General features: G+C 47.0%; 1 protein-coding gene across 2 annotated transcripts; it reads left to right on the top strand.

The window, feature by feature from the left end:
* Nucleotides 1–1323: 1323 nt before the first annotated feature.
* On the top strand, nt 1324–24604 carry LOC115534240 (bromo adjacent homology domain-containing 1 protein). Of its 2 annotated transcripts, none has more exons than XM_030345068.1 (7): nt 1324–2154; nt 13263–15089; nt 15829–16178; nt 16706–16865; nt 17546–17625; nt 18452–18543; nt 19702–24604. In XM_030345068.1, exons 1-7 carry the CDS (start codon nt 2118–2120, stop codon nt 19898–19900), a joined length of 2745 nt encoding a protein of 914 aa, XP_030200928.1. In that variant the 5' UTR covers nt 1324–2117; the 3' UTR covers nt 19901–24604. The 2 variants fall into 2 exon arrangements, with proteins under 2 accessions (XP_030200928.1, XP_030200929.1); XM_030345069.1 differs by lacking the exon at nt 1324–2154 and adding an exon at nt 6063–7828.
* Nucleotides 24605–25539: the final 935 nt, after the last annotated feature.

Here is a 25539-nt window from a genome sequence, read left to right as displayed (position 1 = left end):
TATAATTCCTGAGATTAGATATCAAAAGACTGTATAAACAGTGCATGTGAAAAAAAGATTATGGAGCTGCACTTGCGTTCAGTGTGTGTGTGCATATGGGTTTGTTGGATGGAAAAAACAATAAATACAGAGAGAGTAATATAGTCTTAAGGTAAACAAATGACCAGTTCATGTCCCATCTTGCCTGCTCGGCTCTTCCAGTCTGCAGATGGGAACACAGAGTCGATACCAGCCAACTTAATTCAGCATCCTGATTCAGCTTAATTGTGAATCCCTGTGTGTGTGTGTGTGTGTGTGTGTGTGTGTGTGTATACGTGCTTGTAGGTGACATGTATGTGTGTGTACATGCGAGTAGGTGACGTGTGTGTGTGTGTGTGTGTCTGTGCGTGTGTGTGTGTGTGTGTGTTTGCAAACGGGCTGAACTGTAAAGATTAACTTGTGTATCATAAAGTTTAAATCCTAATTGGTCCAGACTCAGAAATATTGAAAACAATTTTTTTTCCACAAACTGTTAAAACTTATAGAAGCAAGACAAATACTAATCTTGCCATAGCTAGCACGAGGCAGGAAAATGTAAACAGCGTAAAAAGACTGGCCTTGAAATGTGATCTTTTATAACAGTGCATAACGGAACGGAATTTGGACACATTCTACGAGCCACATCTATATATCAGTGTTTATAAGGACATAAAACCATCCTTAAAAACAGTACAGCCAAACACATTCCTTTCTAACTCACCAAATGAACAGCACATAAACCCTCATATAAAAAACTAACGATTGACCATTACGCAGATTAATCACATGTGAGGTCCATCATGATGCCAGGATTCATAGGAGAACATAGCTAACCGCCATTCACTAATCCATTCCTCTTTACCTCTAATTGGGACACATGGGCACCCCACACCCCCCCCTTAGCACTGTCACTGTTTTTATAGCCTGGCAGTCAGTCTCCTATTGACTGTTGTCACAGCACCCAAGAGACAGTGATATTCTGGGATGAGTGACCAATGCCCATGTAGTGACATATTATGCTGATCATAGTGATTGTGATAGTAGTATTTAGTAGTGTTTTCATGGAGCTACATGATTATTTGAATTCGTCAGTGGTTCGTTGATGGTTCTGGTCCAATCCAACTCCAACTGAAGAGTAGATATGAGTGGGTAGGCCTACTTAAAAGATAACCCTCAACATGGGTAAGGTAGACCTGAGCACACAATCGCATTAATAGTTCCTTTATTTGTACGAAGGGGATAGCTCAAGGGTTTATTTAGCTTCCCTTCTCAACGACAGTTGCAGGTGCCTCGGGGTTACACGGCGGCCACGTGGATTTCAGATCCACGTCCCAGATACACCACGTACGTCGCTCAATGGTTCCATCCCACCACGCGAGTGGTTCCTACGTACATACCACTTTAAAACTTTCACCATGTTGTCATCACATGTTCAAAAACACGAATTGAGATGAGGATGTCCTTTTGTTTTTAATGTGGTGTGTGAAACACTTACTTGTAGTCATTCCAAAAAGATCTCTGGGAAACATTTCGACACAGAGATCAAGTACACTTTTCGGGGGGCTTTGGACCACACTCGTGTCAGACGTGCACTCGTGATCCGCGCATATTAGTTGTTGTTCAGAGGGGCTGCCGAGTGCGCAAACAGAAAGCTGCGTGCAACGCAACGAATGCCAACTAACGGATAAGCGATGTCTGCATGCGACTGTATCTCCAGCAGACAGACTTAACATTTCCCCTACCGAGCAGCCCCGTCCCTGAGTGCTGGGAGTGCGGATCGGCTAAAGGGAAAACCGCTCCGACGACCACCAGACTCTCTGGTCGCCTCCGAGAAGAGAGAGTGTGCACCTTATTGCGAGAGAGTTGCTGTTCGCTGCTCAGGGTATCCCTCGTGTTGCAAGTGGCACGAAAGCTGTGATCGGCGACATTGCCTCTCGCCCGAAGACGTATACGCGATTGACTGGAGAAGTGGTGGTTTTGGGCACTGGGTTGGAAACTGATTCAGTGGTGCATTCATTTTTGCTCTCAACAGATCGGATAAATAGTATGGATTAGATCGACCGTTTGTAAAGCAAGGTGCCCTGCCGCGGTTCTTCTCTATGCCAATTAAGAGAGATAGAGCCATAGAAACACACGGTAAGTAGAAGCCGCCTGCGTATCTTCATTCCTCACCATGTATCCGACTGAGGTACCTTCTCGGATGTTTTTTGGGGGGGAAACAAAGAATGTATGGTTAAGTTGGTGCCTATAGCTGTTCCTCCTCGACATTTCGAAAAGCAAATGGCCTTGATGAGAAGGAGAATCCCAGGGAGTGGTACTTCATGGTCATACTAGCGTTACGATATGTGATCATCGCCCTCCTAGGTTGGATAGTAGCAGACAACGATGCTTGTTTTTTTGTTCATGGATATGTCCAGGCAAGGTTAATGTTGGCTGTGGCGTATAGTCACCAGCACTGTGAGTTTGGGTGACAGTGTTGGAGGGGTCCTAACTTGCTGTGTGTGTGAGTGTGAGTGTGAGTGTGAGTGTGAGTGTGAGAGAGAGAGAGAGAGAGAGAGAGAGAGAGAGAGAGAGAGAGAGAAAAAACAAATATAAAATCATTACGTTTGCTTTCATTGTATTTCTGACATTTAACCAAAAACATAAATAAATACATGAATAACCTCAGTTTTTTTAATTTCAGGCCTATGCCTCAAAAATTACCTCACAACAACCCATTCTAGCCATGGTGAGATGTCCTATCTATTAATAGTCCTATTCAATATGAGTAGAAATGCTATCTGGGGGTCACGGTGAATATGGATCTAATGTTGTGAAATGACTCGTCACACCACCATGTGAGGGTGAACGAGTGTGGGAGTCCTGGAGCTTGAGTCATCAGTTGGTCAGTTACATGATCACAAAAAATCTGTAGGAAGATTTGGAGACTATATTCCGCCCAGTCATGAAGCTGTCAGAAGACAATGTGTTAACCTACTTCTGAAAGGTTCTAAAAAAGCACCCTAGACAGTAATATGTGGGGAAATAGTCACAATGCCGACTAGGTATCGACTAACAAAAATGTAAATCCTTGTACATTTTGAAAACTAAGGAAAGGGGGTTCCTAGGAGGTATTGCATGTAAAGTAATGAAATCCATAACCTAGATAGCTAGCTTACACATAATGTGCTTTATAGAATAGCTTTGCAGAAGAAATGTACAAGTTTACTCTGACTGTAGGCTTAGTAGAATGCTTCAGTGTCTGTAGTATCAAAGGCATTGTGGAACGATATGCTTTACACAGGCCTGGAAGCTTTGTAGGAATATACCTAGCGAAGAGGCATAGAAGCCTTATGGAAGCTTCCATGTAGGGGCGAGGGTGTTTGACTCCCAGCCAACAGATGCTAGGATCGATCCGCAAAGTTCAAAGCCTATAGACATCCTAGAGACAGATGTTCAGTTGAAAGCCCCCCCCCCCCCCTGGCTAAAATACTCTCACCATCCAGGGTCTACACCTGAATGCATCCCCACAGGAAGATGGCTGAATTCTGAATTCAGCATCTGCATTCACCTGTGGCTAAAAGTGTCTTGCTAAGGAGGACCAAAATAGTAATAGCAGCATAGAAACACAGCCTTCCTGCAGTAGAGTCATGGAAGCTTCCAGCTCCGTAGAGCCATAGAAGCATGTGCAGAAATGGGCTTTATAGACTGGTCTGTTGTGTGAAGAACCACAGAGGATGTATAGAAGTATAGACTTTATCAAAGCTTTGTAGAGTATAAAGGTTCATAGTGATGGAAGCTTTTTAGAGATGTAACATTTTTATAGGGTTGTATCCTGTTTGAAGAAACATAGACGCTTCTGTAGCTTCCATGGTATCTTCTGTCGAAGAATTTTCCCTGAGACGAATGTTGGCGAACAGCAGAGAGCTGTCGGAGGGCAGAGGTGGCGTGCGTGATGCAGAGGAGAGGAGAGCCGAAGGAGCAGCTTCAGCTCAGCGCAACCTGTCAGTCCAGGCTAGCCTAGCGTCGACCCCTCCCTAACATACTCTGTCAAGCTGTCGGGTCGTTACACATTATGACCGATTCATAAAGTGATCATCAAGCTGAGTGTTTGTTTTGCATGGAGGAAGCCTGGGTGGTTGTTGAGAGCCTCTCTTAATGTGGAAGGAATGTATTTCCTTCTGTTTTTTAGATGGATGGCAAACAAAGTGGAAGGGGCAAACGGAAGAGCTGCTTCTCACAGTACACGGGCATGGCTTTGTCTTTCAGCCTTTACACGAGGGTCTGGGATTGGCTGTCGCAAACTCCTACCTCCCTCAAAGGACGGAGGTCGTTTGAGGAGGTTATGGTGAAGATTATTAGGGTTACGTTTTTTATGTGATTTTTAGGCTTAAAGTGAATAATGTTTTGGTTTAGGTATGGGCCCACACATGATATTTTTTATGAAGAAGTGTCCAAAAAATAAGTTAGGAGTTTTACAGTTTGAAATTAAAATGTGCTGGTGGTTAGAATGGAAATATTAAAGCATTAGTTTAGATAATTATCGGGTTCATGTGTTCAATTTGAAGAAAAGGTTAAGGTATAGGTATTCTCTTGAGCGATTAAGTGAAGGGTTTGGTGTGGTTATAGCGTCCAGGTAAAGATAAATGAATAACACTCCTATTAACATTCAGTGCCGGTATCATTTCCATGCTGTAACAATGCACAACAACTCTAATACGATGACTTAACACCCTGCTAATGACTTGTTGGCTCTGTGTATGACTGCCTGTCGCTATCTTAAGCCTGGACGAATCAAGCAGAAGAACGCTTTTTGACACGTTATTCAAGTTGAACATTAATCTCTTTTCCGTTCCTTCTGTTGAGTCAGCCGGGACAGCCTGCCGTGGTATTTGTCTTTGGTTTGATCCAACGTTTTATATGGTACACTTTGTGAAAACTAGTTAATAAAATGCTAAGTAACTACGGCTAGTAAGGTGTCAGGATTTACACCTTTTCTTATCACGGATTTGCCTCACGGTTAAGACATTACGGAGGGAAGAAAGCCGGCAGTTAGTCATAAATGGTTTGCGTTGCATCTTTTTAAAAATAACTTTCCTGTTTAATAGCATTGCCTGTGCCTACTTAGTAACTCATTACCCCTACCTCCACCGAACACTAAGATTCAAATGATCTCCATCCATAAAATATACGGCTTGATTTATAATTTTATCGTGACAGTTATGCAGATGATCATATTTATTTCCATATATTGTATAAGAAAACAGAAGCACGTCATAAGCGTAGGCTTTGACCACAATACTGAAAATTTACATTTTACACAAGTTCCAAAGCTCTCAAAGCCTTCCCAGCGGACTGTTGCTGCTCGGAGACGGATCTATCCATCATACATCTGGGTAGTACTAGTCAGTGACACATATGTTTCTCATGTGAGCGTTAGAGGTCTCGAAAAACCCCACAAGACTATCCATCCCCTTTCACTCCAGGCTCTGGGTGCTCAATGCTAAATGTTTGGATGCTGTCTAATAATTATAGCGAACGTGTAATTACAAGGTGGCAGCAAAATGTCAGGGATACGAGAATGTACCTCGTTATTCACAAAACAGGAGGACATGTGTGCTTGATACAAAACTGTCATGTTGTCGCCCGTGCCAATGCATGTTAACCACAGCTTCTCACTGCGTAAAGACCCTTCCAGATACTATGTTGTTGTTTTGTAGTCAAGAGGCAGGAAAAATGAAGAAAGTCCAGTTATATATTGTCTTGAACCTAACAGAACTGTCAAACGCCTGCCCAAAGGCAACAGTCAGACTTTGTGTTGGCGTCAAGCTTCCATTTGCAATTGTTCAATCTCCAAAATAAACCCAAGGCAGCCTCTCCATCTATTCACTCTAGCCCGGCGAGGGGATCGACGCAGACGGGTCCTTCAGATTTATCTTGAAACCTCACCCCCCCCCCCCCCCCCCCCATTGGCCATTCGGAACAAGCCAAAGTTCAAGCCACACAGATTAAACATAAATCAGGGGACTGGATCCTTGCTGAGTGGGGGGTGAGCGTTTGTTATTGAACAACTCTGTGAGGCTCCACACAGGAGGGGCCAGCCCTCCCCGAACCAGGGACAAACACGCCCTGACAGTGGCTCTTTGTGCTTTGACCCGCCAGTATGTAAAACATTCAATTATCAATGGCCGCTGGTCGTTCACCTTTTCCCTCTACTCTCTCTTTAGTTCTGTCAACAAACTCTTGTCCTTGCAAGAGTGTGCGGCTGTTAATGACATGAACTCGTAATTAAGTCAAAACTGATGCACAGAGAATTCGAATGCCAAGAGGGTAGGGCTCTAAGTTAATTATTTCTTTAATCCCTTTCTTAAGTCCAATTGCAAAATAATTAATTATAACTGTGGAGATATCTCTTAGAATCAGGGGTAGTGCGTCTGGAGGACAGCCCGTATTAGGAGCTTGGTGGGGTTCACAATAGTTATAGCCCTTGTTTGTGTTAGAGTTATGCAGCGATATTGGACGATGGGAGGCTCCGACGTGTATCAAAGAACCTTTATGGATTCCTGGAATTCTCTTTTTTCAAAAGTCAAGGGGCTCTTGAAAAAGTACGAACCAGGAGCTTAAAATAAAACGTCTTGCTCCAGCCACCTCTTCAATTCGGCATTGATTGCGCACAATGCTCAATGCACGAATGAGGCCGGTTTATCAGTGTTGGATGCTGCCCAAGCATAACGTTGACATACATTCTAGCAAAAATGGAAACATGACTGTTCATAATAGGATTTTAAAATAAGTATACGTTGGGGTTAATATTAGATTTGGGTAACAATCACCAAAGGATATTATTTGCATTTCTTTTGAGGGGTCATGACAGTCTGTCCAAAGAGCAACACCAGTTCACCTACTAAAGATTATTGATGGATTGAATGTGAACAATCCATCAATCGATTGGATATGATGTATTCAGCTATTATGTAAAGTCTTAAAGAAAGACGTGTCTCAAATAAGATAACTCTAAATCTAACAGCTGCAGCAAAGAATAAATGCATAGTTCCTATTTCTATAAATAACAATGAAGTTATCAGCCTGACATTGAAGGTAAATTCGTTCGTATAAAAACGTTTAAAAACATCAGTAAATGTTGAGGGCCTCCTTGATAGAAAACATTTTTATCTGGTAATCGTGCCATAGGTCTGTCTTACCCTAACTTTTTACAGGGAAGAATTAGTGCTGGCATTTATCACACGTTCACTGGTTGGTTGTGTTCCTCCCTCCCTCTTCCCGTGTTTATCCCTCCCGACGTGCGTGCAACAGTCGGACGGTCGACTGTTGGTTCGGTCACGACAAATGACAGGGTGAATCTGACGTCGTGGGGGTGTGGGGCCGCAACATCGCACATTTTATCCAACGTAGCCCATTCATCTAAGTTATTAGGTGGTGCGACTTCGCGTAGACAGACAGCGGATTAATTTAGTTTTTTTTTTTTTATATTCAGAATAAACACTGTTTTTCCTCGTCGTGGGGAGGAGGAAGGACGGCGCTCTCGACGAGGCTGGTCGGCAAAGTAATCGGTTAAGATTAAGTTTTTCTGCAAATCGGGTGGTGGTGGTGGTGGTAGAGCCGAACCAGGAAGAGAGAGAGAGCGAGGGAGGGAGATCGAGAGAGAGAGAGAGAGAGAGAGGGAGGGAGGGAGAGAGAGAGCACATCGCGCACCCACCGTCCTCCACTCCCCAGCTCTCTCTCCCCCAGTAGGACTACAGCGCTCTGCCATCAACACCACTACAGCTCCCATTTCGACGATTCATTCCGGAGACTCGGCGTGTCGGCCAGTGTGAGTTGTAACCTTCAAAATTGTTCACATGCGACGTTGATTACAGGGGGGCTGTTTGTGTGTGTGTGGGTGTTTTTTTGTGTTTGAAGTTGGGTGCTCCTACATCGTCCGCTGAAGAGTGCAAGGGAACCTATATTTTCGCCTCGGCGAATCCCTTCCACCGTTCACACACACACATAGCTTACCTCACGCACACACACACACACACACACACACACACACACACGCATAGCTTCGGTACACACACACACACACACACACATTGCTTACACACGCACACAAACACACACACACACACACACACACCAGACACACACACACACACACACACACACACACAAACGGAGACACACACGTCACACACACAAACACATTAGAAGAAGCGATCGCTCGCGACGTGCCGTGTTACCTCGCGGATGGACCGGGGCTGGCTGGCTTGGCGTGGAAATAGCCACTGGTTCCGGAAAGTGATCGGACATGGTTTTTTTGTGTGTTGACGATCTGGTCATGGGTTGTGTGTGAGGGCTCTTGTTTTGTTCTGGTGTGTGTGAGTGCATATTGAGAGGTTCGCTGGCTACTTCAGATGACAGGCTATACGTCAAGCAGCCCTGTATCCCATCCGTGTAGCCTACTGTGGTCTTCGTCCGTCGAGGTCCTGACTAGGGGGCTGTCGATCAGACGGGGCTGGTAGCCTACATTGATCCGTACCCGGGGTGCTGGATGTATGGAGGGGTGAACATGTGCATGTGGAGTGGGCGTAAAAGTGGCTGGCTGGACGTTGTTTGGGATTCTTGCGGACTTATCTCTATGGATGAAACCCCAAAAAAGCCAACGCCTCGCGTTGTAGCAGCATGTCAACCGACTGAGATGTGGAAAAATGTAAAATAATACTCTATATCCACTCGTAATGGGCTACCTTGCCATGTGTGACGGCTGCTGGGTCCACACCGTGAAGTTTGAAGAGGGGCGTTTAGCAGAGGAGTCTATAGGCCTACCCTGTTAATTACAATGTGCAGGTGCTGATCGAGTGAGCATAGGGGGTGGGGGCCGGGGTCGCACTGATGGGGAAATTGATTTGCCGAAGCCAGTGTGAGAGGTTTGACTCTGCACGGTGGTCTATCTGACTGTAGGCGGAAACTTAGTGGATATATGATTAGGGGTAATTGGGTACATATAAGCAGGCCTGTTGTAATGATTGCTCATCCGGATTAACGGTCGCAATTCTTGAATCTATATGCCTACCGCTTTCAAAATTCATAAGGGAAGATTCATGTTTTCTGTTTATGACTGGCTTCTCATTGTGTTGTGCGTGTTGTTTGTAGGCTATATCAACTCATGCCTTGGTTTGTCATTATGTGGCATTGCTATCTCAATCATGTGTTGTGCAAGTGTCATTTTCTAAGTGACCCACATTTACTCTAACACAGTTCAGACTCACAATAACAATCCGATATTGCAAAGCACGTCATCCTCCGAGCCCACCTCTCGTCGATTAGAAAGAGAGGATTTCTGGACCAATTAGCGCAGAAGGGCGGCGCCAGTGATCTTGGACCCGCGAATGTGCAATTAATTGCCCTAAACTCACTTGTGTTTTATAGTCAATGGTGTCCCGTTCTCTTTGAGCCCCTTTTACACAGACCTTACGTAGGGTTGCAAAGTATTCATCCCATTGAATTTAGACGTTGAACCAACGCAAATCGTATTTATTTACTTGATTTATGAAGTTTATAGAGGCTCAAGTATTCATCCCATTGAATTTAGACCTTGAACCAACGCAAATCGTATTTATTTACTTGATCTATGAAGTTTATAGAGGCTCATTGTGGCCCCACCCGTTTGATAAACTAAAACTATTGCTTTGATGCTGGGTAGGCCTATTTTGATCTGTGTCAAATTGCACAATGTTTATTCAAAGAAGAAAAAATTTGTATTTGAGGCATGTGATTAAGTAGCCTATTGTTTGTTCAATGTTGAATCTACTGCCTCCTTAAAACGGATGACGAATGGGGCTAGTTTGTTTCCCTAGGGAAATGTAGGACTACACCCCTATAGTAGTGGATAAAGAATACAATGATCTTGGATACATCCTAAAGCATCTTGGCATATAAATTGACCTCACATACGGTTGATTTAATTGCTAAGTTGCTCTGAGTTCCAGAGACACACCCCAATGTCCTTTTTCACACCATTTTAATATGCAACCAAATCCTTATCCTAACCCATGTATGACGCTAACATTAGAATATAATCGTGACATTATTCTGTTCAATCTTTCCATGGGTGTGAAGTGTGCAATATGTTTTGCATGGCATTTATGAACCTACATCACTTGATTACAGTGTTTTATTGTAGTCTATACACGGGGCGTGTGCTAACGTTAAGACCCCGTAAATCAGCTTCTCTTTGTGGATATATCCACGCCGGTCGTTTTACGATCAGGCACATGGAAATTAGAGAGGGGTGTTGTCGGCCTTTGAATCATCGTCATTTATGTGTCTTGATCTTATGTAGGCCTGCTAATACATTTATCCTCCTTGGGACAACCAGAACCTAACTATGTACTGACCTAAAACGATCAAAATATATACATCTTCCATTTATATGAAGTAAATAGGCTTCGTCAGGTGTGCATTTTAGCCTAGCTGTAGAGTTTACAGTTCCAAACTCAATGGCAGGCATTGATCAGTTGGCAACTGAATAGCAGTACCAGAATGGTTATTTTGGTGAATCGGCAAAGTTTGAGAGGACACTTTGCAATACTTCCTCTTAGTCAGGCAGACAAGCCACAGTGTTTCCCCCTACGATTTTCCTTTCACCAGTGGTTCTGAGGTGTGTGCAGAGGTGCAATATGTTGAATATGTCTGCGTGCACAGTGCTGATGTGTAACGCCCATGGACACTGCTGATATACACAGTCGCTGGGAGGTTTAAGAGTGGTCGCTGATTCCTGTAGGTTCTCCAGTGTGTTCCAACATAAATTGTCTCCTACGGTGTTGTAACACTGTAACATAACAACAAATATCAGCGCCAGCCAAATATTTTTGGGCATTTATGCAAACAAAACGGTTTACGGTCCGCAATTGGTTGCCTTCCCATCGTTTAGGTTTAATAGACCGTTTCTTTAGTTTTAAAACATTAAATATTTAGGCTTTTCTTATTAATAAGGCTAGGGTAGGTGAGTTGTAGAAACCAGCCAAAGTTTGCTAGATTTTGAAAGCCCCCAAAACACGCAAATAGCTTGCTAGCATGCTAGCTTCAGCAATAGGTTTGCCTAGCCTTGTGGAAGACTCTGTTCATGCACACTGAGTGCACAGGCAGAGTGCGCGCAGGTAGGCAGGGCAATACATAGACACGCCATCCAATCGTTTCATTCAGGCTGAAAGAAACGAGTAGACAGGCTTTATACAAGCCTGCAACAGACGCAGATGCAGAATTTCTCTTGATTCTTTTTAATGTTTTGTCTGAGGATGTGTTTATCGATCGCTGTGTGGATGTAAGGAGGAATTCTAAAAATATTATTAAATGCTCGGACAATAAATTGCCAGCCAACGCCTGACAACATTGGGCCTGGCTGAGTAGCTTCTATAACGGCTCTGTAGAGAAACCATCACACCGTGTTTGAAATCCGCTTTGGCACATAATTACTGATACATCATGTCTTACATGTAGGAATGACTAAGAATATGAAGTCATTTCCGAAGAAAATTAATTCCCTTTCCTTTGCCTAGCATATTGGTTCTAAACATAATACTACTAATTTTCTATTGTGATAATTAGACAATCCAATGCTACTATTTTTGTATGCTATTGTAACAGTAAGACCATCTAATGCTTCTACTTTTGTATGCTAGTGTAATAATAAGACAATCTAATGCTGCTACTTTTATATGCTAGTGTCATAGTAAGACAAAATAATTCTGCTACTTTTGTATTCTATTGTAACAGTAAGACAATCTAATACTACTACTTTTATATGTTATTGTAACAATAAGACAATCAAATGCTACTACTTTTGTATGCTATTGTAACAGTAAGACATTCTTGTTAAAGAAGCAGAACATCACTTCACTGTTGTAATGGGTGGGAGGGTAAATTCTCAATGATTTGTCTTAATCTTTTGCTTGTTGGCAGAGTGCTATACACTGTATTCGACTAAATCATTGGGATTTTCCAAAAGCAGCCTTAAGCTTAAACAAGTCACTTTTCTCGGGACGAGTGGGGAAACCGTGTGAGATAACGGCGGTTTCGCTAAGCCAGCTGTTTGGCGATCCGCTAATGCAGCTGTAATTATAGCGCTGCTTTTTCCAGGCCTCTTTGTCCTTTTCTCGTCTGTATCTAGCAAATTGCATCGTCAGGTTTCATCACATCATTTTATCAGTAATCGACCCTATCCAAGCTAACGGTCTCATTTGTGTTGTCATATAATGTAGCGGCATCAGATTCAATTGACATTCCGTGTAAACACTGCCCTGCAGTGTGATATCAGCCATAGCTTGTCGTCCATCTAAGGTCAGGCTTGTTTTTCCCCTTAAGGTCGCCCTGCGTGCTGCTTGTTTCCGCGTGTATTTCTGTGCACGGACTGCAGTCAATAACAGTCCAGCATGGCCTTCGCCGATTAGACGCCTCTATTATTTTTTTCTCTCTCCAGTCTCTTTTCAAATGAAGCCTTTTTAAATTGAGGGATAGTCCGTAACACTTAACTCCTGCTGATATATTTTTGTGCCTACTCTCCCCGACTGCCCTGAATCTGCTGATTCAGTACAGACTCAGACTATTTGAAGTTCATGTTCGCTCTATGTTTAGGCCCTAAAGCGCTTAAGGACCCTCACTTTAGCGCTTATGGAGGCCTATCTTTGTACTTTTGCCTTCACTTTCAACCACATATTCTCATTTGCTCAACCAATGGAATGTCCCTAAAGTACAATCAATAACACCATGATTTAAAAAATGGTTCATAATCACTAAATCTAATGATAATAATCACCCAATTAATTAATAGGTCTAACAATCCTAATGGCTGGAATACATTATATGCAACTTCGATCGCCAACTGTCGCTCTATTGAGCAACTATTGGTTATCACCACCATGTTAGGTTTGCACTCAGCATGATAGTGTGAAAAACACTTATCTCGAAACTTCAACAGAACCCACAACTGTCTCCAAGACTCCAACCTTACAAACTGACACACACACACACACACACACACACACACACACACACACACACACACACACACACACACACACACACACACACACACACACACACCCCTTTAAGGGAAGCATGCCTTTTTTTCCTTCCCTTCTGCTTCTTATGTAATTTGACTGAAAGCCAGCGCTTCATTCTTTTCCAAATGCACTGTATCTATAAGATACAATAAAACTAGGGCAAAACCCTTGCATTTGACCAACCTTCATGTGATCCTTCTGCAGGCCCCGTGGGGAAGCATGTAATGACTCACACCAGGAAAAAGGCTTCCACCAGGCCGGGCCCCAGCAGCGAGCGACGGGACAATAGCTCCCAGGGGCCAAATGGGGACAATATGGATGTGGCCTGGCCTCAGCGCTTGCTGCGGTTCGGCAGGACCAAGAAGATAGGCCAGGTCGTTAGTCACAGGAAGGATGAGGCCAAGAGAGTAACCGCAACGGGGAAGAGACGCAAGAAGTCTGGCGCGGTCCGAAAGACGCGCCGGAAGCAGCGCGAGAAGAAACGGGACAGGAAGTCGTACCCGCTGCGGGGGAGGACCGCCGGCTCGGACGAGGAGGGCCTCGACTGTCATGTCCTCCTCACCCGCGTGGACGACGGCCTAGCGGAGCAGGAGGGCTCCGACGCCGAGGCGACGGCGCCGGCGCCGAACGACGGCCCCCAGAAGCCGTCGCACAAGTCAAAATCCAGGAAGGACAAAAGGGGCCGACGAAAAGAGACAAAGGTGACACCCAAAACCAAATCGAGGTCAAACACCCGGAGAGAGGAGGACGTCGTGTACCTTCCGGAGCCGCGCAAGCGCCGGTTAGCCTCTCTCAACGCCGAGGCGGTGAACAGCCTTCTGCTCGACCGAGGCTCTGACCAACATCCACCAGCCAAGCAGGCCAAGAGACAGCATGAGGAGCCCGCAAACGAAAGGGCTCCCCTGGACGCTAATCCCGCTTGGAGCGGTGCTGCTGGAGGTCTTAACTCCCCCCAGATCAGCACCACCAAAGCCACCGCTAGGTTGAAGCGCGAGCCGGGACGAGGCTCCAAGCGGAGCAAGAAGAAGGCCAAAGCGAACCGAGGGGATCCGAGGGGGTGCGTCAGTCAGGCGAGCTTGGACGCCCCGGCGCCCAGACGCCTCGCCGGCCTCACCGCCGCGGCTCTGCTGAAGCTGACCAGCACGTCGGCCACCAGCAAGCAGAGGGTGAAGGCCGTTCCCACGGCGACCGTCACCACAGACTCTAAGGCCCCGGTCCCGGCCGCCACCCCGAAGCCACAGACCCGCGTCAAGCTCAAAGCCAAGGGGCGCTCGCAGAAGACCAGGGGGAAGAAAGGCGCGGCCCCGACGGACGAAGACGACGACGCCGCCGCCGCCGCCTGCAAGGACAAGGCCGACTTTGAGCCCAAGGTGGAGTGGGTGAACGGCGACTGCAACCACAAGCTAGCCGAGGCGGGCTACCCGCAGCGCGGCATGCTGGGCTTCCAGCTGAAGAGCGTGAAGGAGGAGCAGGAGGAGACGGACCTCAGCCCCTACTACTGCTGCCCGCCCGAGGGCTCGGTGGAGTACTGCCACCGCCTGGCCTTCTTCCTGGGCCAGCAGGCCTACGGCGATCCGGAAGGCCAGCCGCGCAACCCCGCCCTGACCCCCGTGAAGCGGGAGTGCCTGGTGGGCTCGCCCACGCTCGCCCATGCCCACCCCCACGCGGCGCTGACCCTCAGCCCCCACCCGTGCCTGTGCACGGCCGAGCACTGCTTCTCCAGCTACTACGTGCACATAGCGCACCCCACACACACTGGAACCCCGTCGGCCGCACTGGCCGCCCGACCCCTGAACTTTGCCCCCTCGTCGCTGTGCCCGAACCGGGTAGGCCGGTCCAAGCTGCTGGGGCCGCGGGTGGGCCACGCCGCGGGGCTGGCCCACCCGGCCTGCTGCGGGCCGGTGGGGTCGCCCTGCTACAACGAGGCGTGCCGGATCAGCGGCTACGCCTATCGGGCAATGCCGCCCGTCGCCAGCAGGGGGTGCTCGTTCAGCACGGGGTGCACTGGGTGCCAGCACGGCATCAAGACAGGTGAGAGAGAGAGGAAAACGGAGATGAATGAAAATTTGTTGGACGTATTCAGATGTACATTTACTGCAGCAATGGATTAGCCCTGGTTTATCCTCAGTAATAGGGAATCGACTAGATTATCTTCGAGAAGGTTCATCTTGGATGCGTAAGACAAGTTGTTGTTGTCGCCTCGATGGTCGGTTTTATTTCTGTTAACCATCTGCCACAGCTGGTCTGACTGGATAAGGGGACGGATGACGTCTAAGCATTAAATAAGAGCGCTTTCCTTGTGACCCCCTTACTCTCGGATTGAACCGAGACACTTTGAACTAAGGCTTTTAGCAGGATTTGTAATTTCCCTGTTTAAATTGCTTTTGTTTGAAATAAAATAAGACACATAGAGGGACCACTTTAAGGGCGGTTTAGTGAGTTGCGGTCCGACTGTAACTAACGTCCTCTCAGGGCTCAAAGGTTGGCCCGCTCTGTTGTCTTTGGCAGCTCCTCTTCCAGGGCTGCGAGTATTAGCCCGGGGGCTAAGACTTAGATGTGTCTTGATGAGGTTCCTCCTCATAACCGTGGATTTATGCCTTCTAAGAGCCCGGGGTGAGACGCGCTGTTATCCAAAGCCGTATTAAGGCGGATCCGCATAGGGAATGTGCGTGCGGGAATTCTAGGCGGATAGACGATAGAGAGCCATGGCTCTCACACTGCATCGCTGTAAAGTCACCCTCCCCTTGTCGTCTCCCTCCCTCCCCCCCAGAGGGCTACTCCCCTTCTCAGGGCCTGGCCCCCAGCCTGCCCCTCTCCAGCCTCCCCCTGCCCAGCACGCCGCCCTCCACCCAGCCCAAGCCCCACCTGCCGACCCTGCTCCCGGGCCGGGACCAGCCCCCGGCCCGCCTGAAGCTGGCCAAGGAGTGCCCCCAGGCCACGGCCAAGTCCTCCTCCGCCGCCGCCTCCCCGGTGTCCTCGGGACGCACCCGGCTGACCCAGAAACAGGCCCCGCTCCCCGCCCCGGGCCTCGTCGGCGCCAGGCAGAAGGTCAGTCGGCGCCGCGCCACCAATGGCTGGAGGCCCGTGGGCGGGCCCGTGGAGAGGGAGGTCTTCATCGCGGTAAGAACGCCGCCGCAGTTTTGATTTTTTTTTTATCCCGCGATCCGTTTGATGTTTGCACGCTTTGATTGTTCCCCCCCGCCCCAGTTTTGTGTTTACATTTACATTTACATTTAGGGGCGTTTAGCAGTCGCTTTTATCCAAAGCGACTTAGAGTAAGTACATTTGTCGGAAGAACGAGAAAACAATACATCTCTGTCGGTATAGTTAGGATGTGCAGAGAACAAAGATAGCTAGGATAAGATGCGCTAGACAATGCTTTGCACTATTTTTAGGTGGAATGACGTACAACATACTATAAGTGCTTATAATAAGTGCGAGGACGTACAACATACAATAAGAGCGTACATTAAGTGCAAGGACGTACAACTTTCAATAAGTGCTTATATTAAGTGCAAGGACGTACACAACATACAATAAGTGCGTACATTAGGTACCAGGACGTAGGTATGGTGCGTCTGAACCGTGATCCCGGTCGGCCCGTCTGGGAGGTCTCCAACGCTTGCGTACGCGCTTCCTCCCCGCAGGGCGACGAGGAGACGGCCCTGCGGCAGTGCTATGACGGGGTGGAGCGGGACGGGGAGGTGGTCCGAGTCCGCGACACCGTGCTGCTGAGGTCGGGTCCCAGGAAGAAGTCCCTGCCCTACGTGGCCAAGATATCGGCCCTCTGGGAGGACCCCAAGACAGGTAGGAGAGAGGACAGACGGACGGATGTTATGAGTGGAGATACAATAGATGGAGGAGTGGACGGACGGACGGATGTTATAGGTGGAGATACAATAGATGGAGGTGTGGATGGATGGACAGGTAGCGGGATCGATGATGGAGAAGCAGACGGACGGACGGACGGACAGACGTTATAGGAGTGGAGATATAATGGGTACAAATGGACGGATGAACGAGTTATTAGACGGATGACGGATGGATTGATGGACGGAAGGATTCACGGATGAGTGCATGACGGACAGCAGGAGGACAGGGAGATGGATGGATGTTTTCGAAGAGAAATTAGTGGGCGGCTACTCGAGTTAATGGATGCTGGACGGACGGACGTATGGATGGATTAGACGAGTTGTGTGTGTATGTGTGTGTGTGTGTGTATGTGCGTGCGTACGTACGTGAGTGTGCTTGCTTGCCTGCGCACGTGTGTTTGCGTGTGGGTGTCTGCGTGTGTGCGTGCGTGCGTACGTACTTCCATGCGTGTGTGCATGTGTTCGTGTGTGTGCTTGCGCGTGTGCGTGCTTGAGTGCGTGCGTGCGTGTGTGCGTGCTTGCGTGCGTACATACCTGCCTGCCTGCGTGCAAACGTTTGTCTTTGCGCGCTTGTGTCGGGGCCCTATTTAACCACGTGTCCCTCCGCCTCCACAGGGGAGCTGATGATGAGCCTGTTCTGGTACTACCGCCCGGAGCACACGCAGGGAGGAAGAGACCCCAGCGCACATTGCGAGGTGGGGCCGCAGTCTGTCTCCGGCAGACGCCCCGTCTAATTAGCCCCTGTGGTTCGGTCCCAACTCCTCTGATTCCGCTAAACTCTCCCCCCGTATCGTTTCCCGTTATCATTCTCCGAGGAGGGAACGGCCGCAGGAAACATAATTGAGATGAAATCATGAGCAGGCTTGCTGGTTGGGGGATAGAATACGAATCGAGGGTTGAACTAGCGAGCTGGGAGTGGCCCTTCTCGCGTGGATATCGCGAATAAATGTCAGGATTTCACAACATATAACACAAACAGAGCGGACTAATCGCGGTCACAGCTGACATGTAACGCTCGTCTTCTCAGGGGTAGTTTCCACGACAACATGAGCAGCACGGAAACCCCATTTCTGCAGCTTTCTGTGTCGCACACGCAAAGCATGGCGTTCGCCGATTTTCTGATCGGATTACAGTTTGTTTGTGGATGCGTTAATGGCGTCAGGCCTCGGAGGCCGGCGTTTCTTCTGTGAGCGACATCCGGTTCCTACTGGCTAGGGGGAGGAGGGGAAGGAAATGCCTCTCCACTATAATCCATAACGGCAGGAATTGAAAATGTATACGCATATTAAGGCAATGTGATAGCGCTGCCGGAAAGTCCATGCAAACAACATGGCTTATTTCCTATGATGTCTCCAGTTTGCGCATAGCAAAAGCACAATACATCTCCCTTTTGTTGTCAGAGGCAGACAGGGGTAATAAGGTTTCGCTGATGAATCACATTAGGTGGGATCAGGGCCTGCAGTTGTAGCTTCTTGGACTGCTGCGCTTGCACGGATGTGACTGCTGTGTTTGCCTTTTCAGAAGGAGATATTTGCCTCTCGCCATCAGGACGAGAACAGTGTGGCCTGCATCGAAGACCGGTGCTACGTTCTCCCTCTCGCCCAGTACTGTAGGTAAGGTACTGCACACACCACACGCGCACGCACCGCACCGCACAGGTATGCAGGCACGCGTACAGGCATGAACACGTACAGGCGCACACACACTCACACGCAGGCACAGAAATGCACACACACTTACACACGGGCGCACACGTATACACACACATACAAGCACACACACACACCCACACACAGAAAGACACACACACATACACCGCACAGAGACACACAAGGACACACACAAGCGCACAGAAAAACACAGACACACACAGAGACACAGACACACACACTCACACACACACACAAAGACGCATACACACACCCCTCTAAGGGAAGCATGCCTTTTTTTTCACAGACCGCACACCGATACACACACACACAGACCCCACACAGAGAAACATATGCAGTCGGCCCCCGCCCTCCTCTCAACTCCCCTCACCTCAGTGTTAGCGGGGATTTGTCTTGAAATTGATTCAGCGGCGACGCTGCAATTAACACTTCTCCGGGAGAGTATGTGTGGAGGGCTGAGGGCTGCTGAGTAGGAGAGAACATGCCGGTGGTTCTGCAACGGGAGATAAGTGGGAAGGAATGCCGGGGTCACGGAGGCTTGCTTACGGCAGGCTGCGTGGAAATCAATTCCTCCCACTTTTGTATTTATTCGAGGAGATTGGGACGGAAAAAAAAAACACGGCAATTTTTTGTCATGCTTTGAATTTCCATCACATCGACAGACAGAAGGTGCAAAGTGTGTTGCCTTTGATCTTTATTGACAAGCTGCTCTGTCTGTGTGTGTGTGTGTGTGTGTGTGTGTGTGTGTGTGTGTGCGCCTCTGTTTGTATGTCCTTGTGTTTGTCCCTGTGTGTGTGTATGACTGTGTACATGTCCTTGTCTACGCCTGTTTGTCTGTGTATACCTGTGTGTGTGTGTGTGTGTGTTTGCCTGCGTGTGTCTTGGTGACTGTGTATTTCTGTGTGTATGTGTGTGTGTGTGTATCCCTGCGTGTATGCCTGTTTGTGTGTGTGTGTGTGTGAGTGTGTGTGTGTCTGCCTGTGTGTATGCATGTATGTGTGTGTGTTTGTGTGTGTGCGTGTACGCTGGGTATGTGTGTGTGTTTGTCTGTGTGTGTTTGTCTGTGTGTGTTTGTCTGTGGGCGCCCCTCTCCCCCTCCAGATTCTGTGCCTTGTTGAAGCGGCGGGCGGAGGGCGTGGCCCCCGGGGGCCCGGGCAGCGGCGTGGTGGTCCCGTGCTGCGGCGACTTCGCCCCCCCCTCGCACCGCTGCGTGCCCAGCGACGTGGACCCCCAGCTGGTCTATCTCTGCCGACACGTCTACGACTTCCGCTACGGACGCATCCTCAAGAACCTCCAGTAGGGCCCCCCCCCCCATCGCCCCCCATCGAGGGGAGGGCAGAGGGGAGATGAGGGACTGGACTGAAGACCCTCATGTTTTTTGACACTGGGGGGATTTTTCATGAGGACTGGTGGACGAAGAGGACGGGCCAGAGATACTGGTTTTTGGTTTTTGACGATGGAGCAATAAAAGAATAAAGATAGAAAAGCGTTTTGGGAAAAGGGGTTCGTTATCAACATCCGGTTGATAACGAACAACACCGGACCCCCTGCAGAGCGGGCGGGGGGGGGGGGGGATCGAGGGAATCTCTGCTTAGGAACGACATCGCTTTTCTTCCCATTCGCAGGAACTAGGAAGAAACGTGGTCGGAATGTCTTTCTTTATTTCCCCCAGAAATGAGATCAGCTTTCAATGTCTTTGGGGGTCCCACTATTATTCATTTCTGTCCATTGGCCCGTCGGAACAACCAAGAAGCATTCACGGCTATCGCCTAGCTTAGCTTCGCTTCCCATGCCCCCCAGAGCACACCGACGGCTAGCTTAGCGTCAGTCGGCTGGCTTTGAGTGCTGAGGCGATACCAGAGCCCAGCTAGTATCCCAGTAGAAACAGAACCGGACAAGGTGAAGAATCCAACAAGGTCGTACTGTACAGTGTCTTTCCTCTCTCTCAGTCACTACTTCAGGATCACACTTGTAGCACTAACGCAGTCCACAGAGAGCAGGTCTGTAAACCAGAGCGGGAGCTTTGGCTTGGTTTCGTGTGTGTATGTGCGTGTGTGTGACTGAAAGACATTGTGTGTGTGTGAGCTTCTCTATATACCAGCGAGTGGGAGCCGCAGACGATGGAACACTGTGGGAAGGAACCACAGGAGCATCGTGGGAGGAAGTGGAACTATGTGCTTCCTCTCTCCTATACACCCGCCTCCACACGTATTCAAACCGGTATTTGTCATCTCAAACGGCGGTTGCTCTTTGTTAAACCGTCATGGCTAGTGAAAATACCGCCTTCTTATTGTCGTCTTACTACTCTGGTGGAGGGGGGATGTTTAAGAAGTCCCACAAACATGGGACTCTCTCTGCCTCCCGCTTACCTAGGGGAGAGAGTGACGTCTTTCCTCCGCCATCTTGTTTTAACACAGACGAGCAGCTCTCTAATCCAGCTCGGTATGTCCCTTGTGACTTGCCTTACGACTACCACGAGGTAGCGCTTCAAGACAGCTAGTCCCGCTAGGTAAAACCAGGAAGTTGTAGAACCAGGAATTGGTAGAAGCAGGAAGTGGTGGACTGGGAGGCCTGGGAGGCCTGTCTGAGACTGGGACGGATAGTATATTTTGCTCTAGGAAGGTTCATAACTGACTTGAGTTTACCCGAAAGTATCCGAGTGGCAGGCATGATCAGAGCTGTTCCAATACTCTTCATGAAAAGGTGCTTCAATGCTTCCTTTCTTGACTCATTTAGCCTAGGGTACACTGGAGTGTCCTTTACGAATGGAAAGGAGATAATGCTCTCTCACAATACCTTGGGGCAGGAACATTTAAAGCGACAAGCCAATCGGTCGCTTATGGAAACAAACAATCAACATGGTCGCACAAAAATACTAATTTTTCTACGCACACACACACACAAACACACACAGAAACATACACACCCGTCCTTCTGAATTCTTCTTCCCAACTTTCCATGACCTCATTGCGTATTTGCATAAAGGTCAAGGAAAAGAGGTTAGAAAAGGACGTAATTCTTTTAGACTATTCGACCACAGCCTGGATGGCCAATCCGTACAAACGACAACAAACAAAAACTGAGAAAGATAGAAAGATAGAACTATATCTATAGATATACATAAATATCAACAGACTCACTTGACATGGCTTTGAAGGCCGTGATGATGGCTGACGGATGTTAATGATGTGATCACTGGAGCTCACACGCCAGCAGGGGGAGAAAATCGTTGGTTTATACACCGCGACTTTGCCTCGATCATCTGAAGCCGGACTGACGAGGGCTAGCTAACAAAAGCTAAACATCCTAGCGTCTGTTATTTTCCGTGTGGGTAAAAAATCGAAGCTACCTTTTATATTATAATTACCACACACTTTGTCCTCGGTCTACAAAGCTAAGCTAATCTCCAACCCCCAAAAAAACCAAAGGATGTCAGACAGAACAGAGCTTCTCCCCGCCCCCTTGTTCCTCCCGTCTCCCCGCACACTCTTCCCCTCTCTATATTGCACTAATCCATTCCTTCATTACGATGTTGGCGTGTGCGCTACAACATATTCCCCCCCCCCCCTCGCCTTAATCTTTCACTCGGAGACTAAACGGCTGCGGGGGTGGTGTTGGGGGTGGGGTTGAGGTGGGAGGGTGAGTAGGGGGGGCCGGCGGGGGTAATAAAGTGTGTTATTGATGTCTGTGAGTTGGTATTGATCGTTCGATTGCGAGGGTAACAGGATGGTCGGTCATGTGAGCGCTGACAGTGCTGCTCAGATAAAGGTTTATATTATTAACGGAACAATTAGCGCGCGCTGTCTCCCACCTGTTGTGTAATCACAATCACTGAGTGTGCGTGTGTGTTGGGGGGGGTCTGGGGCGCATGTGTATGTGTGTGTGTGTGTTTACCTGTGTTTGTGTAGGTGTATGCCTGCGTGTATACCTGTATGTATGTATGTGCGTGTGTGTGCGTTTGTGCATCTGTGTGCGCGCTCGCGGTAGGTTCCGGACTGTTTTGTGACAAACATTGTCATGGGTGTTGGATTGAAGGAGAAAACTCACGTAGCACTGCGTTACTACGGCGACGAGGTTCAGACGGGTGGGGGTTGTGGTCCTGATTTCACCTGGGGGTAGGCCTATGCTGTTTCCGTAGTGATTTATTGTCACCAAGCACATAACTGGTAAACAAACTGAACAACAAAACGAAACAGTTGATTTGAATAGAAAGCACATGAATCTCAAACAGTGGAACAGCAGCTCGGTTAGCAGCACATTGGCCTTTGTGTTTGTGTGCGCGTGTGCGTGTGTGTGAGAATGTGATGGAAAGAGAGAGGGTGAAAGCGAGAGTGAGCAATCCTTAATGTAATTGAGATGTGGTGAGATATAACCGACATACTCGCATTGCCTTTTTGTATGTGTTTTTATTACATTATGACTGGAGTAGGCCTATGCGTAAATATTTAGCTGCTTAGTTGTGAAAATCTTAAAAAGCCATCTTCTGCTTCATTGGATCCCATTCGAACCTGACTTACGACCGTAGTGACAGGAAGGCTATATTTGAAAACGATGTGACTGCACTCCCACATTATTTAACGCCCTGATTCTTGAGAGAATTAATGCATAAGAATATATTCTCTTACTTTAAAAAACACTTCTCCTTGCAAATATTTTATTATGTCGATTTACTAAGATGGCATTTGCGATATATTTTTTAACGTTAGTATTTTTGAAAAATCTACCTATCTAACCCCGGGGAAATAAAAGTGATTTTTTTTTTTTTATTATTATTTAATTTCGGGTCCGTTTTTAATCTAAAATCATGCCGATTGATGTTGATTTGACCTGATCCTACAGCAAAGTAATGCTTAACTATAAGGAAAACCCTCTGGGTTGTGCTTGTTGAACCCTGAACCCTGAACGCTTTGACCTCGGTGGGGAGAGGTTTGACAGAAGGCGGTCTTTACATGAAGTGTACATTTACCACGGTGCAGTCCTTTAACGAACAGGCACCCAATGCACAATGTGTCATATTTTTTTGCAAGATGTGTGTTAATTATATTTAAACTTGAGAAAAAAACATATTTAAACTGAGTAAACGATTACAATATACTAAGATATACATTTAACTTATTTGGAAAATATTGTGTTGAATTGAGGATTTCTTAAGAACTTTGTGACCGGGTATGAAAAAAAAGACATATGATCTGTTTATATCTTATTTATGACTTTTAAGATTAAATAATGCAGTGGCGATTAGTGGTGTACATTTTAGTACTTTTTATCACACAAGACTAGGTATCATCGGTGGAAAACAGACCAAAGCACACCTTTAAGACAGGATCAGGCAGGAGAAATCCCAGATACAAATTCAGAAGCCATCTTCTAACCCGAATTTTGATCCACACAGGAACAATGGACCAACCCATAGCGACTGGCTCATTTTGTAAAAATACCTGGACTCAGACATTTGGATATTTTGCTATGGCAACAGGGTCAGATGAGCTGTCATCTCTTTGTCCAATCAGGGGAGAGGGTGTCCTCCACACCTGAGACAGGTATGAGACGCCCTCAGGACCCGGTCTAGATACAAGTGTTACCTTTCTGCAAACCAAGACTGGTCTCGGATCAGGATTGGTTGGCCAACGGCTGTACAGTGTTCTCTCCTCTCACCAATAGCCACAATTATTCAGTTTATTCACTTGATAATGTTTGTGAGTCCATTGGGCTGGGTTGAAACGTAGTCCATCCATTAATGATATTATTACACATGCCTATTTCTGACATCCAGTTCGGATGGCCACAGTTGCCTTCCTCCCAGACGTGCATTTACATTGTTTGACCGCTAGAGGGCGGGAATCCGAGTTCTGCAGAACTTGTCCCTTGGTGACGTCTCAGCTTTTACGACAGCATCTGCTTCCTGTCTCCTTGTCGACTTATTTCATGGCCGCTAAGAGCAGCACAGCAGTAAAGATTATATAACATAACTCTTAATGAAAATAAAGCGCTTCTAGGAAGTTAAGCTGGTCAATTGAATTGTTATGTTGAACTTTAATTTAATTTATTTTTTATCCCCCTAGTGCACTTGTATATCCTTACTTAAGTACCAGGACAGCCCAGCCTCTCACTGGAGCCCATATAGGTGTCTGTAGGGTTTCCATAGCGACAGAGGTCAACTGTTGACTTCAGTTGATGTGACACAGGAAACTAAAAGATGGCTGCCCCATGAATTTAAATGCAAAACCCAGCCACCCCATGAGATTCCTCTTTGTTATCTGTATTGATGTTTATTGTCAACATATAGGCTATTTTGATATATTTGGAGGGGCGGGAGGGCGGGAGAGGGAAGGAATAATTAAAATCTAGATATTTTTGGAGTAGAGAAACATGTGTATCAAATTATTGTCACTTTGTCATGCTCTCTAAAAATATCTTGAATTCTTTATATGAATTATAACATCCCTGCTGATTTAATTGTTCCATTGAAAGAATATTTATAAAGTCAAAGTCCTTTGTGAAAAAAAATCGGTGTGGTTGTTTTCCTTCTAATTGTCGCTGGGAATTTAGTAATAGCGTTAATGACCGGCTAAATAGTTGGCTAATGCTCAAACTTTGACTTTAGGTTTGACATTTGGTTTCAGTTATTATAAATATTCAAACAAATATAATATCCATTCGATCCCTTGAAATTACAAGGGTTTATGTAGCACATAATTATATAAAAATCAAACAAAGGCAATATGATTCAAATAAACACACAATTTAAGCACAGCTAACCTTATGAACTACAATTACTATGTTTGACAGAGTCATTACGGATAAACAGATACGTTTAAAGATTATTTGTCAGTAATATGAAAGGAAAATTACTGGTGTAAAAGGACATCCGTTCCACAAGGGGGTGCCAACAAGACATCCACGTTAGTGTTTCAAGCCTCCACTGCCAAGCTCCTCCCA

This window comes from Gadus morhua, chromosome 21 (genome assembly GCF_902167405.1).
Source record: "Gadus morhua chromosome 21, gadMor3.0, whole genome shotgun sequence".
Lineage (NCBI taxonomy): Eukaryota > Metazoa > Chordata > Actinopteri > Gadiformes > Gadidae > Gadus > Gadus morhua.
This window is presented reverse-complemented; position numbering and strand designations above follow the sequence as displayed.

Coding starts and splice junctions, on each gene's coding strand:
- LOC115534240 (XM_030345068.1), top strand. CDS start 2,118: ATGCCAATTAAGAGAGATAGAGCCATAGAAACACACG. Junction 16,179..16,705: donor AGAGGGAGGTCTTCATCGCG/GTAAGAACGCCG, acceptor TCCTCCCCGCAG/GGCGACGAGGAGACGGCCCT. Junction 18,544..19,701: donor CCTCTCGCCCAGTACTGTAG/GTAAGGTACTGC, acceptor CTCCCCCTCCAG/ATTCTGTGCCTTGTTGAAGC.